The sequence below is a fragment of the Cetorhinus maximus genome, chromosome 6 (genome assembly GCF_964194155.1).
Source record: "Cetorhinus maximus chromosome 6, sCetMax3.hap1.1, whole genome shotgun sequence".
NCBI classification, from domain to species: domain Eukaryota; kingdom Metazoa; phylum Chordata; class Chondrichthyes; order Lamniformes; family Cetorhinidae; genus Cetorhinus; species Cetorhinus maximus.
Window position 1 is genome coordinate 64,503,889 of NC_135884.1, and position 18,336 is coordinate 64,522,224.

The following is an 18,336-nucleotide window of genomic DNA, read 5'->3' on the forward strand; positions in this document are numbered from 1 at the left end:
AATAATGGGGGGGTGTGTGCGGTATAGCTGATCAGAATCACTTTGCTCAGTGATGGAGTGAGTGACCACAAGGTGCAAATGGACAGAAGTGTGAGGCATTCAGCGTGAATGTGGCAGTTCAGCAAGGCGCTCAGTGGTTAGGATGAGGTTTATCATGAGCGAGCAAGCGAGCTCCACATGGCTAGTCATGTAGGTAGACAAGTCAGATCAGTGTATTTGGATTGTTGTGACACTGCATGCAATTCTTCCTTCCTGTCTTGTATACTTTGTTGGTGTGTGCTATTTTCAGCTGATTGTTTCAGCAGCCTTCAATTATCCAGCAAAAATACAAACCTATTTTGGCAGTTTGTCAGAAAGGAAAAGAAAGAACTAGTATTTGTGATGTTCCTTTTGCGACTCCAGGATGTCCCAAAATGCTCTACAACCAATGAAGTCTTTCTGAAGTGTGGTCACTGTTATAATGTAGGAAATGTAGCAACCAGTGTGTGTACAGCAAGCTCCCACAAACAGCAATGACATAAAGAGCAGATAATCTGCTTTATTGATATTGGTTGAGGGATAAATATTGATCAGGACATCAGAGACTGTTTTTGTTCAAAATAGTGCCATGGGATATTTTAATTCCAGTGAGAGAGCCTTGTGGGAAGGAGATGGGGGGATTGGGGGTCAAGAATCTACCTGATTCAAAGAACAATGGTTAGTTTGGGGGGGGTGGAATATGCCTTTTCTGATGTACTTTGTGGTGTGGTGGCTGTGAGAAAGATGGTCTCGGTGAGTTAGCAGAGCAGGCGGGAGAGGGCGAGTGTATAGGAAAAGGCTGTACGACTGACATTGTATCTCAATGATGTCATTTTCCCCGATCACTGTGTAAATGAGAAGTTACGTTCTGAGTGCTGGGACTGGCTCTGAGCCCAGTCTCATGATGTGAGACATCTTCCAATGAAGTCTTTGACTGTGAAGGGAAATATTTGTGTGTGTGTCAGATAATGTTACAGTCTGTGGTGAGATTATAAATGCGGCAGACATTTCTCGCTGTGTACAGTCATCCTTTTCTTAAAGGTTGTCAGCCCAATCCAGCATTCCCTGTGCAGGCGCTTTGCTTTCAGCCTTCCAGCTGTGCTAAATTGCTCTTGCAGAGAGCCAGCATGGACTCTATGGGCTGAGTGGCCTCCTTCCCTGCCAGCCCAGTGCAGCTGCCTTGCTTGGATCTTTCTCTCCCTGGTGGAGTAGGACTGCAGCCATCTGCCCACAGGCTAGAGGGGGCTCACTTACTGGGTGACCATATTTTCTAAACCAATTCTGGGGTGACACAGGGTGGAGCACAGCAAAGGATGGAAAATTTAGGTTGCACAACATAGGAAGGCAAAAACTTTTAGCTGCCTCAAATAAAATTTGTGCACATACAGATTTGCTTTGCATTTCTGGTGTATAATTACCATGGATGTGACTCATACTATTGACATGGATTCAAAACCATTTAAAAATAAACAATAACTTTGTGCACGAACATCACCTTCTCTTACCCAGTGTCTATATGGTCTAGGCTGTAGTCACTCAGTTATGAAAAAAATCTGGAACAAAAATTGCAGAAAAGAGCAGTTTTATGTTTAGTGGTACATTTGTATTCTACTATAGATACCCTGTTCCCACTCAAAATAGAAAATACTGACTGGCATTCTGAAATCATACAGATGTTTCTCCTCCAGTTGGTTGTAAATATGTAAAATCCTTTTGAAGTTAGCCATTAAAGCAGCACTTACACCTTATCTTTGGCAACACCATTTTCACTTTACACCAAATCGCAAATCTTCCGTGTGTTCTATGTCACATGCTGTCCAGTCGGCATCGTATCTTTGGCAACCGCACTAATGCTGTGCCATCTACATTAAAGCTCCCTTTATTCATTCGTGGGATGTGGGCGTCGCTGGAAGACTAGCGTTTGTTGCCCATCCCTAATTGCCCTTAAATTGAATGGCTTGCTAGACCATTTCAGAAGGCCATTAAGAGTCACATTGCTGTCGGTATGGAGTCAAATATAGACCAGACCAGGTAAAGACGGCAGATTTACTTCCCTAAAGGGACATTTGTGAACCAGATGGGTTTTTGCAATTGATGATAGTTTCCATGGTTACCATCACTGAGATTAGCTTTCTATTCCAGATTTAATTAATTGAATGTAAATTCTACCAATTGCCATGGTGGGATTTGAACCCATGTCCCCTGAACATTAGCCTGGGCCTCTGGATTACTAGTCCAGTGACATTACCACTATGCCTCCATTTCTCCCTGAATAGTAATAAATAGCTAATAAAAATAACAATAGTAAAGTTCTAGATATCTCTAACACATTTATTATTGTCATTGTTATTTAGACACTTAGCAGACACCTTTATACAAGGCAACTTACACCATATACTCTGTGCTTTACCTTGTTTATGTATTGCTCCTATTCAACACAAAAAAATTAAAAGATAGCATTTTGGGGGGTGAGTTTCGTGGACCAGATTCTCTTTTGGGAACAGTGTTTGCTTGGGGACACAGTACCTCATCCAGGTACTATCCCTGGAAAACAGGGACATATGGTCACCCTAATTTAGTAATTCTGCACTTGCAAGCCTGAAGTTCAAAGGCACAAGATATATTTTTAATTCAGTCGGTGAAATCTGTACTTTTTTCTGCAGTTTTTTTTCATCTTTCAAAGTTACTTGGTTACTGAGGAAGCTGTGCAGTCTGGATCTTAACTGTGTAGCAGCCCTTGCCAATATCACCACAAAGCCCATCACCACTACACCCTCTGCACCACCCCCCCCCCCCTCCCCCCAAACCACCGACACTCCATCCTAGTCTGACAACAGCCAGTTTTCACTCCCAGTCTCCAAAGTGGGAAATGATAAACTAAACACATCTGATGAGGCACATCTCCAACCACAGGAGATTGGGGAGAGACTTCACATGCTGCTGTTGGTTATATTACCCATATAATATTCATGTACTTTGAAATGTGGCAGCATGGATATTTAGACAGGGAGGGGTTGGAAAAGCCAAGGGGGTGGGATAGGTTAGGGGAGAGGGGTATAGGAGACCCGGGTAGGAGATGGGAGGTGAAAGGAGAGATCAGAAAGGCCAGGTCATTTGGAGATCGTGGCTTGAGGATTGGTAGGCAGGGGGTGGGGGGTTCGATTCATTGCGGAAGCAGTTCACAGGAAGCGTAGGGGCCTGGGGGGAGGTTCTCTTACTCCTCTTGACCCACGAGCAGTACTGGAAAAGGCACTTGCTGGCTGAGTCCTCAGCTCCCTTTAGCTGCTGGGTTTCCTGAGCCCAAATGGAAAAGAATGTGAGCCTTATTCAAATATTAAATAAGCCTCCTGTCAGAGGGCTAGTTCCAGCCACTGTTAGAATCAGCAATGAGATGGGTTATGTTCAGGTTTAAGATTTTTAATATTTTAACATCCCACCTGACCCATTTCTGGAAGTTAGAATGTTTGCCCTCAATCTCTGGCATGCTTAGGAGCAACAGGTGCCTTTGGACCTATAAGTCCCAAAGCTCCCCATCACTGGGGTTTTCCTCGCTTCATGTCTGGGTCAGTTGTAGACTAATTAATAGAGAGTGATGGCTATGATTAGTCAACAGCTGCAACTAACCAAATGGTAAAAAGCTCGGTCAGAAAGGTTGATCTTAAGGAGCATCTTAAAGGAGATGAGAGAGGTAGTGAGGGGGAGAGGATTAAGGAGGGAATTCCAGAGTTTAGGGCCTAAGGAGCTGAAGACATGACCGCCAGGGGTGGGCAAAGGTAGCAGGAGATCCACAAAAGGCCAGAATTAGAGGAGCACTGAATTTTGGGAGGCTTGTAGGACTGAAGGAGATTATAGAGATAGGGAGGGCAAGACCACTGGACCAATTTAAATGAGAGGAATTTTAAAATCGAGAAATTGAGGGACTGGGAGCCGATATGGGTCAGGAAGCACATGGGTGATGGGTGCACAGCATTTACATGGAGCTGGTATCGAACCTGAGACCTTTCACATCCACATGGCTGAGTACCACAGTTCCATATTGAAGCCGTATTACATCAGAGTTTCAGCAGGCATCTTCTAATTTTCTGTGGAAGGAGAAGCAGAGTTAACATTTCAGGTCGATGATCCAGTTCTGACGAAAGTTTGTTGACCTGAAATATTTTTTTCTCTCTCCTTCCATAGGTGCTTTCAGATCAGACCTGCTGAGTATTTCCAGCATTCTCTGTTTTGCCTTCAGATTTCGAGCATCCGCAATATTTTTTTCTCATTCTAATTTTGTTTGGCTTTTGAACCTTGACCATAAATATAGTTAAATTGAACATTTAGCAGGAAATCAGTGAGTCTCTAGAAGTTTTCCACTGTGTCTCTCCATAATACAACAATCATTTTAACCACAGCTTCAAATTCCCTCTCAGATGTGGGTAAGAATGGGACTCTGCCCAGTTGCTGAGGGTGAAGATTCTATTGCAAACCAAATATTTAGCTTCTAACTTGTTTACAGTAAACCACACAGCTACCAGGAATGAAAGGAGGGAGGCTTTAATTGCGATGAGAACTAAGGGTTCCCGAGCAAAGCCCCATTGAGTCCAGATAAATCTGTAGCTCGCCAGGAATGTTCTGGTTGGATAAGAAATTCAGTTAACTACTAGCGGTTGACAAATCTTTGGCCTAGTAACAGAGTAGATATTTAGTCTAAACTAAAACAGAAAATAAACGCTGTGAGATGGCCAGGGATCACAGGATGATCTGGAAGGGCCAAATAGCCTCCCACATCTTTAATTATCTTTGTGAAAATGAATATCATTCAAGGTAGTTGGTGATATTCGGTCATTCACTGAACCGTGACTGGAAAATACTTTAGATCAGGCTTTTATATTTAAATGTTGCAATGGGAGCAAATGAGAAGGAGTTTACTCCATTGCAATTCTGTTAACGGTAATAAATGTGAAAAGGTTTGATCCATGGGGATTGTGTGCAACAGGAATGAATGAGAAGCACAGTGAATATAAAGGGGTTTGATTGGGATTCTATAGAGTGGCGGTGAATGTGAAGGGAAAATGGAGTTGAGTTGCAGAGCAGCAATGATCTAATTGAAAGGCAGAACAAACTCAAGGGCCTGAATGGCTTCCTACAATGTTGTTATGACCTAGACTTTCAGGAGAAAGAAATGCTTGGCACAAGAGAAGAGACTGAGCTTCTTGAGGGTAGTTTTAGCAATGGAGAAGTTCCGCAGTAGTGATGCCAAGCATGTTACTAAATGAAGAACGGCCAAGGATACAGCAAAGATAGGAAGTGGCAGCTGGCTGTTTTAGGTAAGGGAGATCATTCATGTGAAGAAACAAAATGGAAACCCAGAGTTGATAGGAATTAAGGCAGAGAATAGACCATCAGCAATAGTGCAGGGAGAATGATTTGAGAGGAAACTAGGAGAAAGCCTACATTAGGCTCAGGACATCCTAAAACACTCCACATCTAATGAATTACAGTAAGTCCTTGTTTGAGTTATGGTTGCACTCTTAGAAATCATGACTTTAAGTGAAACAACTTCATGTGAATCATGGTTTCCCATAGTTAAAGCTGGAGTTAGGTTCTGTCGTACATCTCTCGCCTGAAAAAAACAATGTACAAAGTGAAATACTGTACCATACCTGTGCAGTACTGCGCATTCCTAAGCTGAAATAAACTTGCAAATTAAAATAAATCACTAAATATAAAATAAATCATGTATAATTTCAAATTAGATCATTCTTACCAGCCTTAAGATGTTTAAAAATATCCAATTTCGCTGCGAGGCTGATGGCTTTTCTTGTTTTCTTTGCAACAGCAGGCACATTACCAGCACCAATTGGGCATTTTTGGCTCATGTTTAAAAGTAATTTAAAAGTCTCACGCATAGCAGGCATTCCTGAAACTCCAAAGTTTAAATCCAACCTTGTGCATGAGAAAAACAACCCTGGCTTTGGATACCACTGGGTTTTTAAAAAAAATTGATGTTGCCTTGAATACTACAGTACAAACAGCCTCCTTAACAATGATGCTGATCAGATCATAGGATTTGACATTACGTGAAGGGAGCCGACACGCAATGACACACGCTGCGTGATGACAATGGCAATGGGCAGCAATGATACACACACCATGAAGACGGACGGCAATGAAGACGAGCGGTGATGACCCGTGATCACGTGCACACAGTGAAAACTAATGACGATGATGCAAGGAAGGCGACGACGCAAAAGGACTCCAAAACAGAAATCACAACTTAAATCAGGGAAAATAGACCTAAAACAAAAATGACTTTACAATGAAACAACTACTAAAAAAAACAAGAGAGAGGCAGGGCATCTTGAAATGAGGACTTACTGTACATTTCAGATTTCATCAGTGTTGTTAAATAGGCAAACGCAACAGCTAGACCACACAAAGAGCAAATGAATAACCATTGAATCTGTTTCGATGGCCTTGAATGAGGGAGGAAAGTTGGCCAGGAGGCCAGAGAATTCAAAGTTGTTCTTTGAATAGTGCTGCGGGATATTTTAAATCCAAGGCAATGTTTCAGCTTAGTTTGTGTACACAAGCCTTGGAGTGGATCTTGAACCTGTGGACTTTTAATAGCTATCAGGATTGCCAACCTTATTGGGTTTTCCTGCAGACTCCAGATTAAAGATCAATTTTGCAAATGCTCCTGTGAGTCAGCTAGGAGAAAAATCATTGGGACATTTTCTTTTATCTTGTTCCACCGCAGGGCCACAATGTACCTTGGATTTGATGCTACCCAGGTGCATGCTTGCTGCAATAAGACAATAGATAAAGGAGTTTCTCGAGTGCAGAGGATTGTGGATTTTGAAGCTGCCATTATTGACTGATTGATAAATTGGGCAGCCAAAGGCAGGGTTATCGGGTCAGGGCATTTTGAAACAGGATATCATGTGATGAAACGTCTGAGAATACAGTCCAACAAGAGTTGACGAGTCCAATGGCCATGAACATGTATAGGAGAAAAGAGGGCCGATCCTATGAAAGATATGAGATATTCAAGATAATAATAAATAATTTGGTTAAACAGTCAGCCCCTGCTTTGGATTTGTGCCTAGGCAAGAAAGTAATACCGAGTCTCTTGCTCTTTGCTTCTGTTTCAGACTGTAGATTCCGGTGTCACTACCGCTGCCGTCCCCTGATTCAGTTGGACTGTAACCGGCCAAAGACCAAGACATCGGGCCTTGTGGACATCACGGATAACGCATTTGAACAAGACACAAATGTGGTAAGGGCCTGTGAATCTGCCTGGTACTCAAAGATTAGAGCGTGGAGAAGGACGGGGGTGGGGGGTTGCAAGGAGAAAGGTGGCAGTAAATCATGACTCTAGCAGGACAGCTGACGCTGGCAAATTACATGAGACACACAGACAGTAGAGTTACAATTTAATATGTTAATTGCAGTATGGCTGTACGCCAGCTGATTGTAGTTCATTTAATACCTCAAAACAATGACCCGTGGAATGAGAAGGGTCAGTCAGTCCATCACATTCACTCTGTCTAATAGCTGGGACAGCACTCAGCCCCTATCCATTACCAGCTCAGCAGCAACTATTTCTCAAGGGTCCCAATTTCAAACAATAAGGCCGTCAGCACAGAATAATCACTCATGCTCCATTCAACACCCTCAGGACTGCTCAGTTTACTAAGACCCCAAAATCTTTACAATTAATAGGGCACCAATTGTAAATGAAGCATAAATTGGTAACCATTATCTTGTTGTATAAACATGAGCTCTGCACAGTTAGAGTAACCCATCTCCTGCACAATAAACATGCAGCCACAGGTTCTGAATGAGGTCATCAGTCTCCAACCTTTGAATCTGAATGAGGCCCTTGCTAGAGAGAAGACCTTGCATGTGGCCTGAAACACGCCTGCTAGAATGGTGCTGTGTGTGGGTGCAGCATGAATCCAGTGAGTGCCAGGCTGTGGATATTCTAACTCCTCACCTGCCCTCTTGTTGGGTAGTTTTTAACATTGGGGTTACTGTTTTGGCTGCATTTGCTGACGCCAGACAAGAACAGTTGTGCACTTGGCACCCACTATATCCGCCAGCACATGTGCAGTTTCTTCCACCGCTCATATCATTGTGTGCCCATTGTCCGCCCTCCTTGCCACTCATTTTCCACCTCCCAACCCCTCATTACCCCCCTCACCGCCCAACCTCAAGTCGTCACCACCCCTCCCAAGCCCTTGCGTTACTGCTGAGTCTTTGCTGCCACACCTCCTGAGCACTCATCATCCCTCTCGCCATCTCTCTCCCAACCCCTTACCACGAATGAGGTGGTAAGGTGAGGTTGAGGGCTCAGGAGATGGGGAGAGGGGGCTTAGGACAAGGGCAGCAAGCATTTGGCAGAAGGACAGGACTTGGGACGGGGGTGGCGAGGACTGGGGGATGCAAAGAGGACTAGGGAGGGGGCAGTGAGCAGAGGTGGACAACAGGTGCACAACAATACCACAGAATCCACACATGCACTGGGGAGTGGAGTGGTTGCCGAGTGGGCATGCTCAACTATTCCTGTGCAGCAACACGAGTTCTAGTGATCTGCTTTTTATTCTACACATTTTTTTTTGATTGAAGTGCTGAGCACCTCACATGGAGGCTTCTGTCAGACAGCTGTAAGCCAATAAAGAGAAAGGAAATAAAGAGGTATTATTATTTTAGATATATATGGATGGGTCACATAATTTACAGGGCTAGAATCTGACAGATGACTGGGTTTTGTTATTGTTTTGCAATCCTGTTCTGACTAAGCTGTTGGCTACTTTAGGAAAAGAGCATTGGTTATATAGCGCAGTCAGAATTAAATCACACAGGCTGGGCATACTCTGGGCTCTGGGCTCAGTGTGCTTTTTGAGCCCCATAAGGTTGCTATCCTTGACAGAACTGGCTCCAGGGCCTGATTTTTGGTCTCTCTGAGAAGATTACTCCAAGTGGGCTGGTGAGTGTCTGTATTGCAATGTATGACACATTGTGACTGTATGGACCAGTAGGTCTTTTCCTGCCCATATTGTTCCTATGTTCATGGTGAGTGGCTTACTCCAGTGTTGCTATTGGCACTGAACCAGCGACTTCACTGGAGTGAATTGCTGCCCTTGGAAGGTGCCACTCATTAAGTGAGTGTTTCTGAATGGTTGGCTGAGGGCTGCAGGACTCATCCCCATTGAGAAGCCATTCCTTTACCAAGCCCCTTTCATGTAAGGCTGAAGGATCAACATTTAGCCCAACCCAGTCCTTTTCTGTACCATAGCCATAAAATACAATTATTTGTAAAATTGTATGTAAGTTTTGTCATTTCTACTGTTGATGCCACAAAACTCAACAATAGCAACAACAGCAGCTTGCCTTTATATAGCACCTTTAATATATTAAAACAAATATATACCAGCACTATCAAGGCAAATTTGATACCAAGCTACAAAAGGAGGTATTAAAAAAAGAAAGACTTCCATTTATATAGTGCTTTCCACAACAACTGGATGTCTCAAAGTGCTTTCCAGCCAATGAGAATCTTTTGAAGTGTAGTTACTATTGTAATGTAGGACACATGACAGTTTGACATTCCCATTTCCTACAACAGTGATCCAACTGGTGCCAACCTGGCAAAGGAGCAACAGTCCTTAAATAACCCAGACCCTTTTGGCATCTGTGGCACCAAATCCTTCCTGTAGTTGGGTATTTTCACCCAATGCCTCTGATGAGAACAGAACTTGGTGGGGAAGCAGTACAGGTGGGATTGGCTCACTGATTTCTGATTGCCCAAGTGGGGCAATCTGTATCTGTGTTTTCTGCACTGCAGTCCACACGAACATCTATGGTGGTTCCCGGCAGACTGGGTCATGCAAGTGACTGCACATTAAGGAAGCCCATAGTTTGTCTTTCTTGCCGAATCCACCCGACATAAACAAGGCAGGTGCATCCCTAACCGAAAGAAGCATCTCTGACTGAACCAAATTCAGTATTCAATGTATAAAAAGCTTGAGTGTGAGACTGCCAAATTATGAATTTTTTTATGCTGTGGCTCCATACAACATGAACTAGTTTGAGACCGCCCAACTCCTTTCATGCTGAACTCTTACAATGTAAGACAGAGGATAATTTCATTCTATCCTATCAAACCTAACAGAGGACATTAAGATTAGAAAAGGGTTTGGAAGGAAAGATGTTTGATTTGCAGGTGAAGCCAGAACTAGAAGCTATAGATATAAGTTAGTCATTAATTAACCAATAAGTAATTCAAGAGAAACTTCTTTACCAGAAGGTGCTTAGAATGTGGAACATGTGGGGCAGAACCTAGCCCTTGTCGGGCGGGCTTGGCGGGGATGGGGACGGTCAGGAAGCCGTCCGCCGCCTGTGATCGAGGGCGGAAGACGATTTCACACTGGCAAGCCAATTAAGGCCCGCCCAGCGTGAAATGCAAACGGCGCCTGTGCAGGAGGGGGTGGAGGGCGAGTGCGAACTTCATGCATGCGCGAGTGCGCACTTGCAAATCTCCCTGAGGCACAGAGCTGCCTCAAGGAGATGAACATTTTTCCAAATATAAAATAAAGATTTCAAAAATATAATAAAACATGTCCCCTCATGTGACTCTGTCACATGAGCAGGGACATGTTATAAATGAAATGTAAAATTTTTAATTTAATTTTTATTTGCTGTTGGAAACCTGATCCCGCCCATGAATGAGGTTTCCTAAAAAGTGCAAAGGCCGCGTGGCCTTTTCACCTGCCTGCCAACCGTAAGGTTGGACGGGCAACAAATATTTTTTTTAATTACCTTTTTAATGGCCTTAATAAACCTTTTAATTGTTGGCAGGCGCGTTGCTGACTCTGGCAGATGTCCACCAACCAAAATATCACGCGATTGCGCATTGACATCGGGACACTCGCCCGACGTCAACACGCGTCATTTTACGCTTGAGCAGGTCGGGCGTGTGCCCGCCTGCCAAGGTAAAAATTTTGCCCGTGGAGTAGTTGAGGCAAATGACATAGGTCGGTAGATAAGGGAGAAAGGAGGATATGCTGATACGGTGAGATGAAGAAGGGTGGGAGGAGGTTCATGAGGAACATAAATACTGATATGGACTTGTTAGACCGAATGGTCTGTTTCTGTGCTGTAAATATTTTGCTACTTTGTGATCTGGGCTAGATTCAGACCAAGGATCCAAAGGTGCGTTAACCCTGTGCCTCATCCAGCCCCCTTGTTGTAAACATATCATTTAATATTAAACTTGGGCTCAGTCAGGTAACATACATCCAGGCATCAGCCAATTAGCAGTTCCATGCCTACTTCCCTGATCCACTCCTCACAACAGTATAATAGGAATCACCACTATCATGGAAAAACTCAGCAGGTCTGGCAGCATCGGCGGAGAAGAAACGCCGACGTGGATTTCAACTGAAATTATTACCGAAGCTGCCAGACCTGCTGAGTTTTTCCAGGTAATTCTGTTTTTGTTTTGGATTCCCAGCATCCGCAGTAGTTTTTTGTTTTTATCACCACTATCATGTTGGAGCATGTTGGGTGTCCAATTCAGTCCCCTGCCAACTAATTAACAGCATCTTTTATGATATAGAGTCTTTAATGTGTAAAAACATCCTGAGGCACTTCACAAGATTGGTATGATACCATAAATAAAAACAAAATACTGTGGATGCTGGAGATCTGAAATAAAACAGAAACTGCTGGAAATACGCAGCAGGTGTGATGGCATCTGTGGAGAGAGAAACAGAGTTAATGTTTTGAGTCCAATATGACTCTTCTTCGGAACCTGCCTCTCTTCAGTTCCAAAGAAGGGTCATATTGGACTCGAAACGTTAACTCTGTTTCTCTCTCCACAGATGCTGCCAGACCTGCTGAGATTTTCCAGTACTTTCTGTTTCTATTATGATACCATGTTCACCCGAGCTGGTGTGCCAAGCATCCACACCATGTTGAGACAGTCACAACTGTTGCCAGAATGCCTGACACCCGCTTATCAAAGCGAATCTTCTAAGGAGAATGTGAGTCTGGGGTGTGCTCTCTTGGCGGTCAAAGGAAGTGCTACAAGGTCCCTCTGAAGGCTTCGCTTAGGACTTTTGGTATTGGCCCCGAGTCCTGGGAAGAAGAAACTTGGCGCAGCCAAATAAAAAATGGTGCAGCCTCCTTCGAAAGCAAGCACATATTGTAGGCAGAGAGAAAACGCAAGGAAAGGAAATCCCGAGCTGGCAACTTATCCATAGCTAAGTCACCTGTGGTATCCTGTCGTGTTTGCAGCAGAACCATCTGGGTGCAAATCAGCTTCAGCAGCCACCTACATACTGGAACCCTAGCTAGCACCCCACATGATGAATGTGGTCATCTTCACACAGAAGGACAAACAAAATAAAATGACACTAAGGTATATAAAGAGATATTAGGGTAAGTGACCAAAAGCCTGGTCACAGAGGTAGATTCTAAGGATCAATTTAAAGGAGGCTAGAGAAGAGGGAGAGATTTAGTGAAGGGTTTCCAGAGCTTAGGGCCTCAACAGGTAAAGATATGGTTGTCACGGTTGGAAGATGTGGAGCAATTAAAATTGGGGATGCTTTAGATGCCAGAATTGGAGGATCACAGAGATCTTGGAGCGTTTATAAGGCTGGAGTAATTTGCAGAGATGAGGAGAGGCAAAGCCATGGAGGGATTAAAACAAACTTGAAATCATTACTGGGTGGAGAACCAGTGTAGGTCAGTGAGCACAGGGGTGATGAGTGAACAGGATTTGGTGCAAGTTGGAACATGGGCAGCAAATCTTTGGATGAAATCACCAAGATCTTTGGACCCAGGTTCTGTGTCTTAAAACAGTACTTTAAAATACTGATGGAGAAAGTTAACGGATCAGTCTGTCTTATGGCCGAGAGGGACTGTCACTTTAAATAAGCTGTAGTAGCAAGAAGCCCGATAGGCAGGGCCTGCTCGGGGTAGGAGTAAAGGGAAACAACGGCTGGCGTACAGCTGGGACTCAAATTAGTTGGTATCCCTCCTGAGGATGGGGGGAGCAGCGAGCTACCTACCATCTGTACAATGGTGCTGTTACATTACCTCCTCACTCAGCCCAAGGCACATGCAGCCTCATCTGTGTTAATGAATACGGCGTCTGGGACTCCCTTTCATTGCACAGTGTGCTCTCGGGGACGTGGCAGTGCGGGGGAGGGGCAGGTTAATGGTCTGTCAGGGATGCCAGTAACTCTCCACAGAAAACCCAGGACTAGCGAGGAAGGAAAGTGCCTTCACTGAATCAATATTCCCTCTTTGCTTACTTATGCAGTCTGACTCCTCAGGGATTTGGTAGGGGGTACAGCTACCAGAGAGTGGCCTTGAAGAAGGTTATCGCTCCTTCCTCTTGTTTTTTTCCATGTTTGTGGATTAATTGAAAACAGCTGCAACCAACAGGAGTCACATTCTTCATTTAAATAACCAGTTAACTCCCCTCGGGGCTGGGGCCTTGAACCGACCGAAATCTGGTTCCTTTTTTCTACAGCTCCTGAGTTTCTGTGAAGTGGGCTTCAAAAAAAAAAATTCACTCAACCAACGTTCAGCTTCCAGTTTAATTCTGGCCTTATGATGTGCAAACTTAACCTGTTAGGATTTTTAACTAATTTTCACCATGACTATAATAAACACCAGGAGCATGGTTTTTAGGCCCTGATGGGAGCAAGCACCCAAGTGGATGGGAGTAGCAGATCACCTCTGAGCCAGGATGCCCCATCCAGCCCCTGGGCCATTTCCCTCCCAGAAGGGAAAAACAGAAAAAACTGGGAAATAAGAATACTGGCCCGAACTGTCTTGTATACCTTAAAGTGGAACATCAGTAAAACTGGGAAATAAGAGTACTGGTCTGAACTGCTTTTTTTCCTTCTGGGCTGCAGGTGTGATGGTGGCCAACAGGGCTCCTGTCCACAAGCAGCGGGTAGCAATTACCAGCAGTTAAAAGCCTATTAAGACCTAAGGTGGAGAGGCCAGTCTGGACCCTTCCAAGGTGTCATCCAGGGAACAGGCCAGCTGCCTGGAGGCTGCCTCCCTGGCAGACTGGGATACTAGCACTCTAGATAGGCTCTGAGGCCCTACCGTCCTAACTGGCCACATCTGGAGTCATGGGCTGCCTGTGGAGGGGTACCCCCTCCACAATGGTGGCTCGGCTACTGAAGACAGTTTTAAATTTTAAGAAGTTGGATACAGGGTGCCTCAACGTGGAGGCATCCTCTCTCTCTCTCCCATCTGAACTGCAGGATGCTGCTTCTTGGATGCTGCTTCTTCAATGCTGGAGGACTTCTTCTTGGCCCTCCAGCTTCAAGAGCCCACCTTAAGGAGCCCGGCCACCATCTTTAATTCTTTGGCGAGCCTGTCCTTTGGGCACTAATTGGCTAATTCTGGGCAAAGCACTGCCAACTGTTTTCCCTGCATTGCGGGCTGGTGACCCTGGTTCGACCCCAATGATGGAGTCCCAACCCGTAGCACAAAATCGTGTCCCAGAACACAACCCATCATCTGGCTCCCATTTCCCAATCTAGTTTTGGATTTGGCAATAGATTTGGGGATACTCTCAACTCCTTATCTTTGTAACTTTCTCCAGCACTCAGTGCCGCTCAGTTCCACAGTGTCTGTAGAATGGGGAGGCCAATAATTCTGTGGATTAGGTAATTGCGAATTGTTAAGACGCTGGCCTTGAAATCTGAAATGGGTTAAAATTGCTATTAACGTAGTGGAAGGAGGCCAGGCAAATGAACATGTTATATGGAGTCTGTTGAGCTAGGGTGAGAACGTTCTGCAGGACAATTTGAGAAGTCCCCAGCTCTGGGACAGTGCCTCACGAAGAGGAGGAGGTCAGAGTCAAGATAATGCAGAGACGCACCCTGGTGACTCTGAACATGGAGGGGTGGGTTGGGAGGTTGATGACTTCTCTGCTGAACCAGCTTGGATCAGCGAGGCAGGCAGCAGGCATGGGTTTGTGACAATGGCCGGAATCTTCCGCCCCTGCAGGAGGCGAAGAAGGAGGCGGGCGGGCCTGAGAAGTTGGTGGGTTAGCGTTGGGTCCGACGCCTTCCTACCTTCACTGGAAGCAAGTTCTGGCCCATGGTCAACTTATCCACTTCACCTCCTCTTGAATCACTTAAAAGGTCAATTAAAGACTGCTTAAGGGCCTCTTCGCGCCTCCGCTGCAAACTTCCCAGCTCCAGGGGGGCCTGCCAACTTGCAGACTGCTCGACTGTTAAAACTGCACAGATATAGTGAGCCTTCATCCTCAGAGTCAGCGCAGATGTCTCACTGCTTCTTCAGGCAGTGGTCAAGACACCCGCCGAGAACAGCAGATTCTGCCCAACATTGTAATTGATTTACAGTGAATGTGCTCACCCAGAGCTTTCCAATCCTTCAGCAGACTGAGAGTGTTCTCCGCTGGCACACGTTTGCCCAGCAGAGAATGACGAAAGTGTCTGCAGCCTGTTGCAAACTAACATATTGGCCCGCTGAATCAGGCGAGAGTTCACTCAACAAGGGGGCGCAGTTTGGGGAAATCAGTGTACTGAAGGTCAGAAGGATAGGTTCACAGCACACTCAACTTATCCTGACACCCACCGCCACTTCACAGAGATTGCAGACAAAACCACGTGTAAATGATCCATTTCAGTAGGTTGGGAAGTCACAGAGTGCAGAAGTCATTTCCTGTCCCGGGTGCGTAGTTCAAGTTAGTGTGCTGAGGTTTTTTTTATTGTCCTCGAGTCTCACTTCTGGGGGTTGAGGTGTGGCCCAAATAATTTAGGTGGTCAGGAATTTGTACAGGAAACGCAGGATTCCATCTGAATCTCGGTGTAGTCGATTGCCCTTTGCCTTTCTGTTCCATTCCCCTCCCTCCCTTTTGCCTCAGCTTTCCTCCCTCCATTTCTTCACCCCTTCTCTTCCAAGCCCCTCTCTCCCCTTCCTACCCTACTTCCTTACCCTCCGCCCTCCCATTCTTCGCCTCCGCCTTCCCCTTCCACCCCCCTCACGCCCTCCCCTTCCACCCCCCTCACGCCCTCCCCTTCCACCCCCCTCACGCCTTCCCCTTCCACCCCCCTCACGCCCTCCCCTTCCACCCCCCTCACGCCCTCCCCTTCCACCCCCCTCACGCCCTCCCCTTCCACCCCCCTCACGCCCTCCCCTTCCACCCCCCTCACGCCCTCCCCTTCCACCCCCCTCACGCCCTCCCCTTCCACCCCCTCACGCCCTCCACTTCCACCCCCCTCATGCCCTCCCACTTTTCTCCCTCCCTCCCTCCCCTTTTCCTCCTCCCTCCCTCCCCTTTTTCCCCCTCCCTCCCTTCCTCCCTTTTCTTCCCTTCCTCCCTTTTTCCCCCTCCCTCCATCCCCTTATCCCCTTCCCTCTCTCCCCTTTTTCCCGCCTCCTCCCTCCCACCCTCTTCCCACCCCTCGCTCCCACCCCTCTTCCCGCCCCTCCCTCCCACCCCTCTTCCCGCCCCTCCCTCCCACCCCTCTTCCCGTCCCTCCCTCCCACCCTCTTCCCGTCCCTCCCTCCCACCCCTCTTCCCGTCCCTCCCTCCCACCCCTCTTCCCGTCCCTCCCTCCCACCCCTCTTCCCGTCCCTCCCTCCCACCCCTCTTCCCGCCAGTCCCTCCCACCCCTCCCTCCCACCCCTCTTCCCGCCTCTCCCTCCCACCCCTCTTCCCGCCAGTCCCTCCCACCCCTCTTCCCGCCCCTCCCTCCCCACCCCTCTTCCTGCCTCTCCCTCCCACCCCTCTTCCCGCCTCTCCCTCCCGCCCCTCCCTCCCTCCCCCTTCCCCCTCCCCTCTTCCCCCTCCCCTCTTCCCCCTCCCCTCTTCCCCCTCCCTCCCTCCCCTCTTCCCCTCTCCCTCCCTCTTCCCCCTCTCTCCCTCCCCTTTCCCCCCTATTCCTCCTCCCTCTCCTTTTCCCACTCCCTTCCTCCAACTTTTTCCCCCTCCCTCCCACTTATTCCCCCTCCCTCGCTCCCTCCCACTTTTTTCCCCTCCCTCCCACTTTTTCCCCCTCCCTCCCTCCTCTCCTCCCTTTTCTCCCTTCCCTCCCCTTTTTCTCCTTCCCTCCCTCCCTTTTCCCCCCTCTTCCCCTCCCTCCCCTCTTCCCCCCTCCCTCCCTCCCCTCTTCCCCCTCCCTCCCCCCTCCCTTCCCCCTCTTCCCCCTCCCTTCCCCCTCTTCCCCTCCCTTCCCCCTCTTCCCCCTCCCTCCCATCTTCCCCCCTCTCCTGTTCCCCCCACCCCTCCCCTCTTCCCCCACCCCCTCCCCTCTTCCCCCACTCCCTCCCGTCTTCCCCCTTCCCTCCCTCCACTCTTTCCCCCTCCCCCTCTCCCTCCTTCCCACTTTTCCCCCTCCCTCCCTCCCTCCCTCCCACTTTTCCCCTCCCTCCCTCCCTCCCTCCCACTTTTTCCCCCTCCCTCCCTCCCTCCCACTACCTTCCCCCTCCCTCCCACTTTTCCCCCCCTCCCTCCCTCCCTCCCACTATTTCCCCTCCCTCCCTCCTTCCCTCCCACTTTTCCCCCTCCCTCCCTCCTTCCCACTTTTTCCCCTTCCTTCCCTCCCTCCCTCCTCCCCTCCATTTTTCCCTTCCCTCCCCTTTTTCCCCTCCCCTGTTTCCCCTTCCCTCCCTCCCCTTTTTCCCCTTCCCCCTCCCCTTCCCCCTCCCCTCTTTCCCCTTTCCTCCCTTCCCTTTTTCCCCTACCCTCCCCTTTGCCCCCTCTTCCGCCCCCCCTCCCCTCTTCCCCCTCCCATCTTCCCCCCTCCCCTCTTCTCCCACTCCCTCCCGTCTTCCCCCTTCCCTCCCTCCACTCTTTCCCCCTTCCCTCCCTCCACTCTTTCCCCCCTCCCCCTCTCCCTCCCTCCCACTTTTCTCCCTCCCTCCCTCCCTCCCACTTTTTCCCCTCCCTCCCTCCCACTTTTTCCCCCTCCCTCCCTCCCACTTTCCCCACTCCCCCTCTCCCTCCCACTTTTCCCCCCCTCCCCCTCCCTCCCTCCCACTTTTTCCCCCTCCCTCCCTCCCTCCCTCCCTCCCTCACTCCCACTTTTTTCCCCCCTCCCTCCCTCCCACTTTTTCCCCCTCCCTCCCTCCCACTTTTTCCCCCTCCCTCCCTCCCTCCCTCCCACTTTTTCCCCCTCCCTCCCTCCCACTTTTACTCCATCCCTCCTCCCCCCACGTTTTTCCCTTCCTTCCCCTTTTTCCTGTTCCCTCCGTCCCTCCCCCCTTTTCCCCTCGCTCCCTTTTTCCCCTTCCCTCCCTCCCCTTTTTCCACCCTCTTCCCTCCCTCCC

At 47.8% G+C, this 18,336-nt stretch overlaps 1 protein-coding gene across 2 annotated transcripts in view; it reads left to right on the forward strand.

Annotated features, from left to right (window-relative positions):
- The window catches only part of rassf1 (Ras association domain family member 1), a 91,959-nt gene that overhangs the window by 50,751 nt on the left and 22,872 nt on the right, over window positions 1-18,336 (forward strand). For both annotated transcript variants that reach the window (XM_078543795.1, XM_078543794.1), the window contains exon 2: window positions 7,155-7,279. In XM_078543795.1, the coding sequence (XP_078399921.1) occupies window positions 7,155-7,279 (125 nt within the window). The remainder of the gene's footprint in view (window positions 1-7,154; window positions 7,280-18,336) is intronic.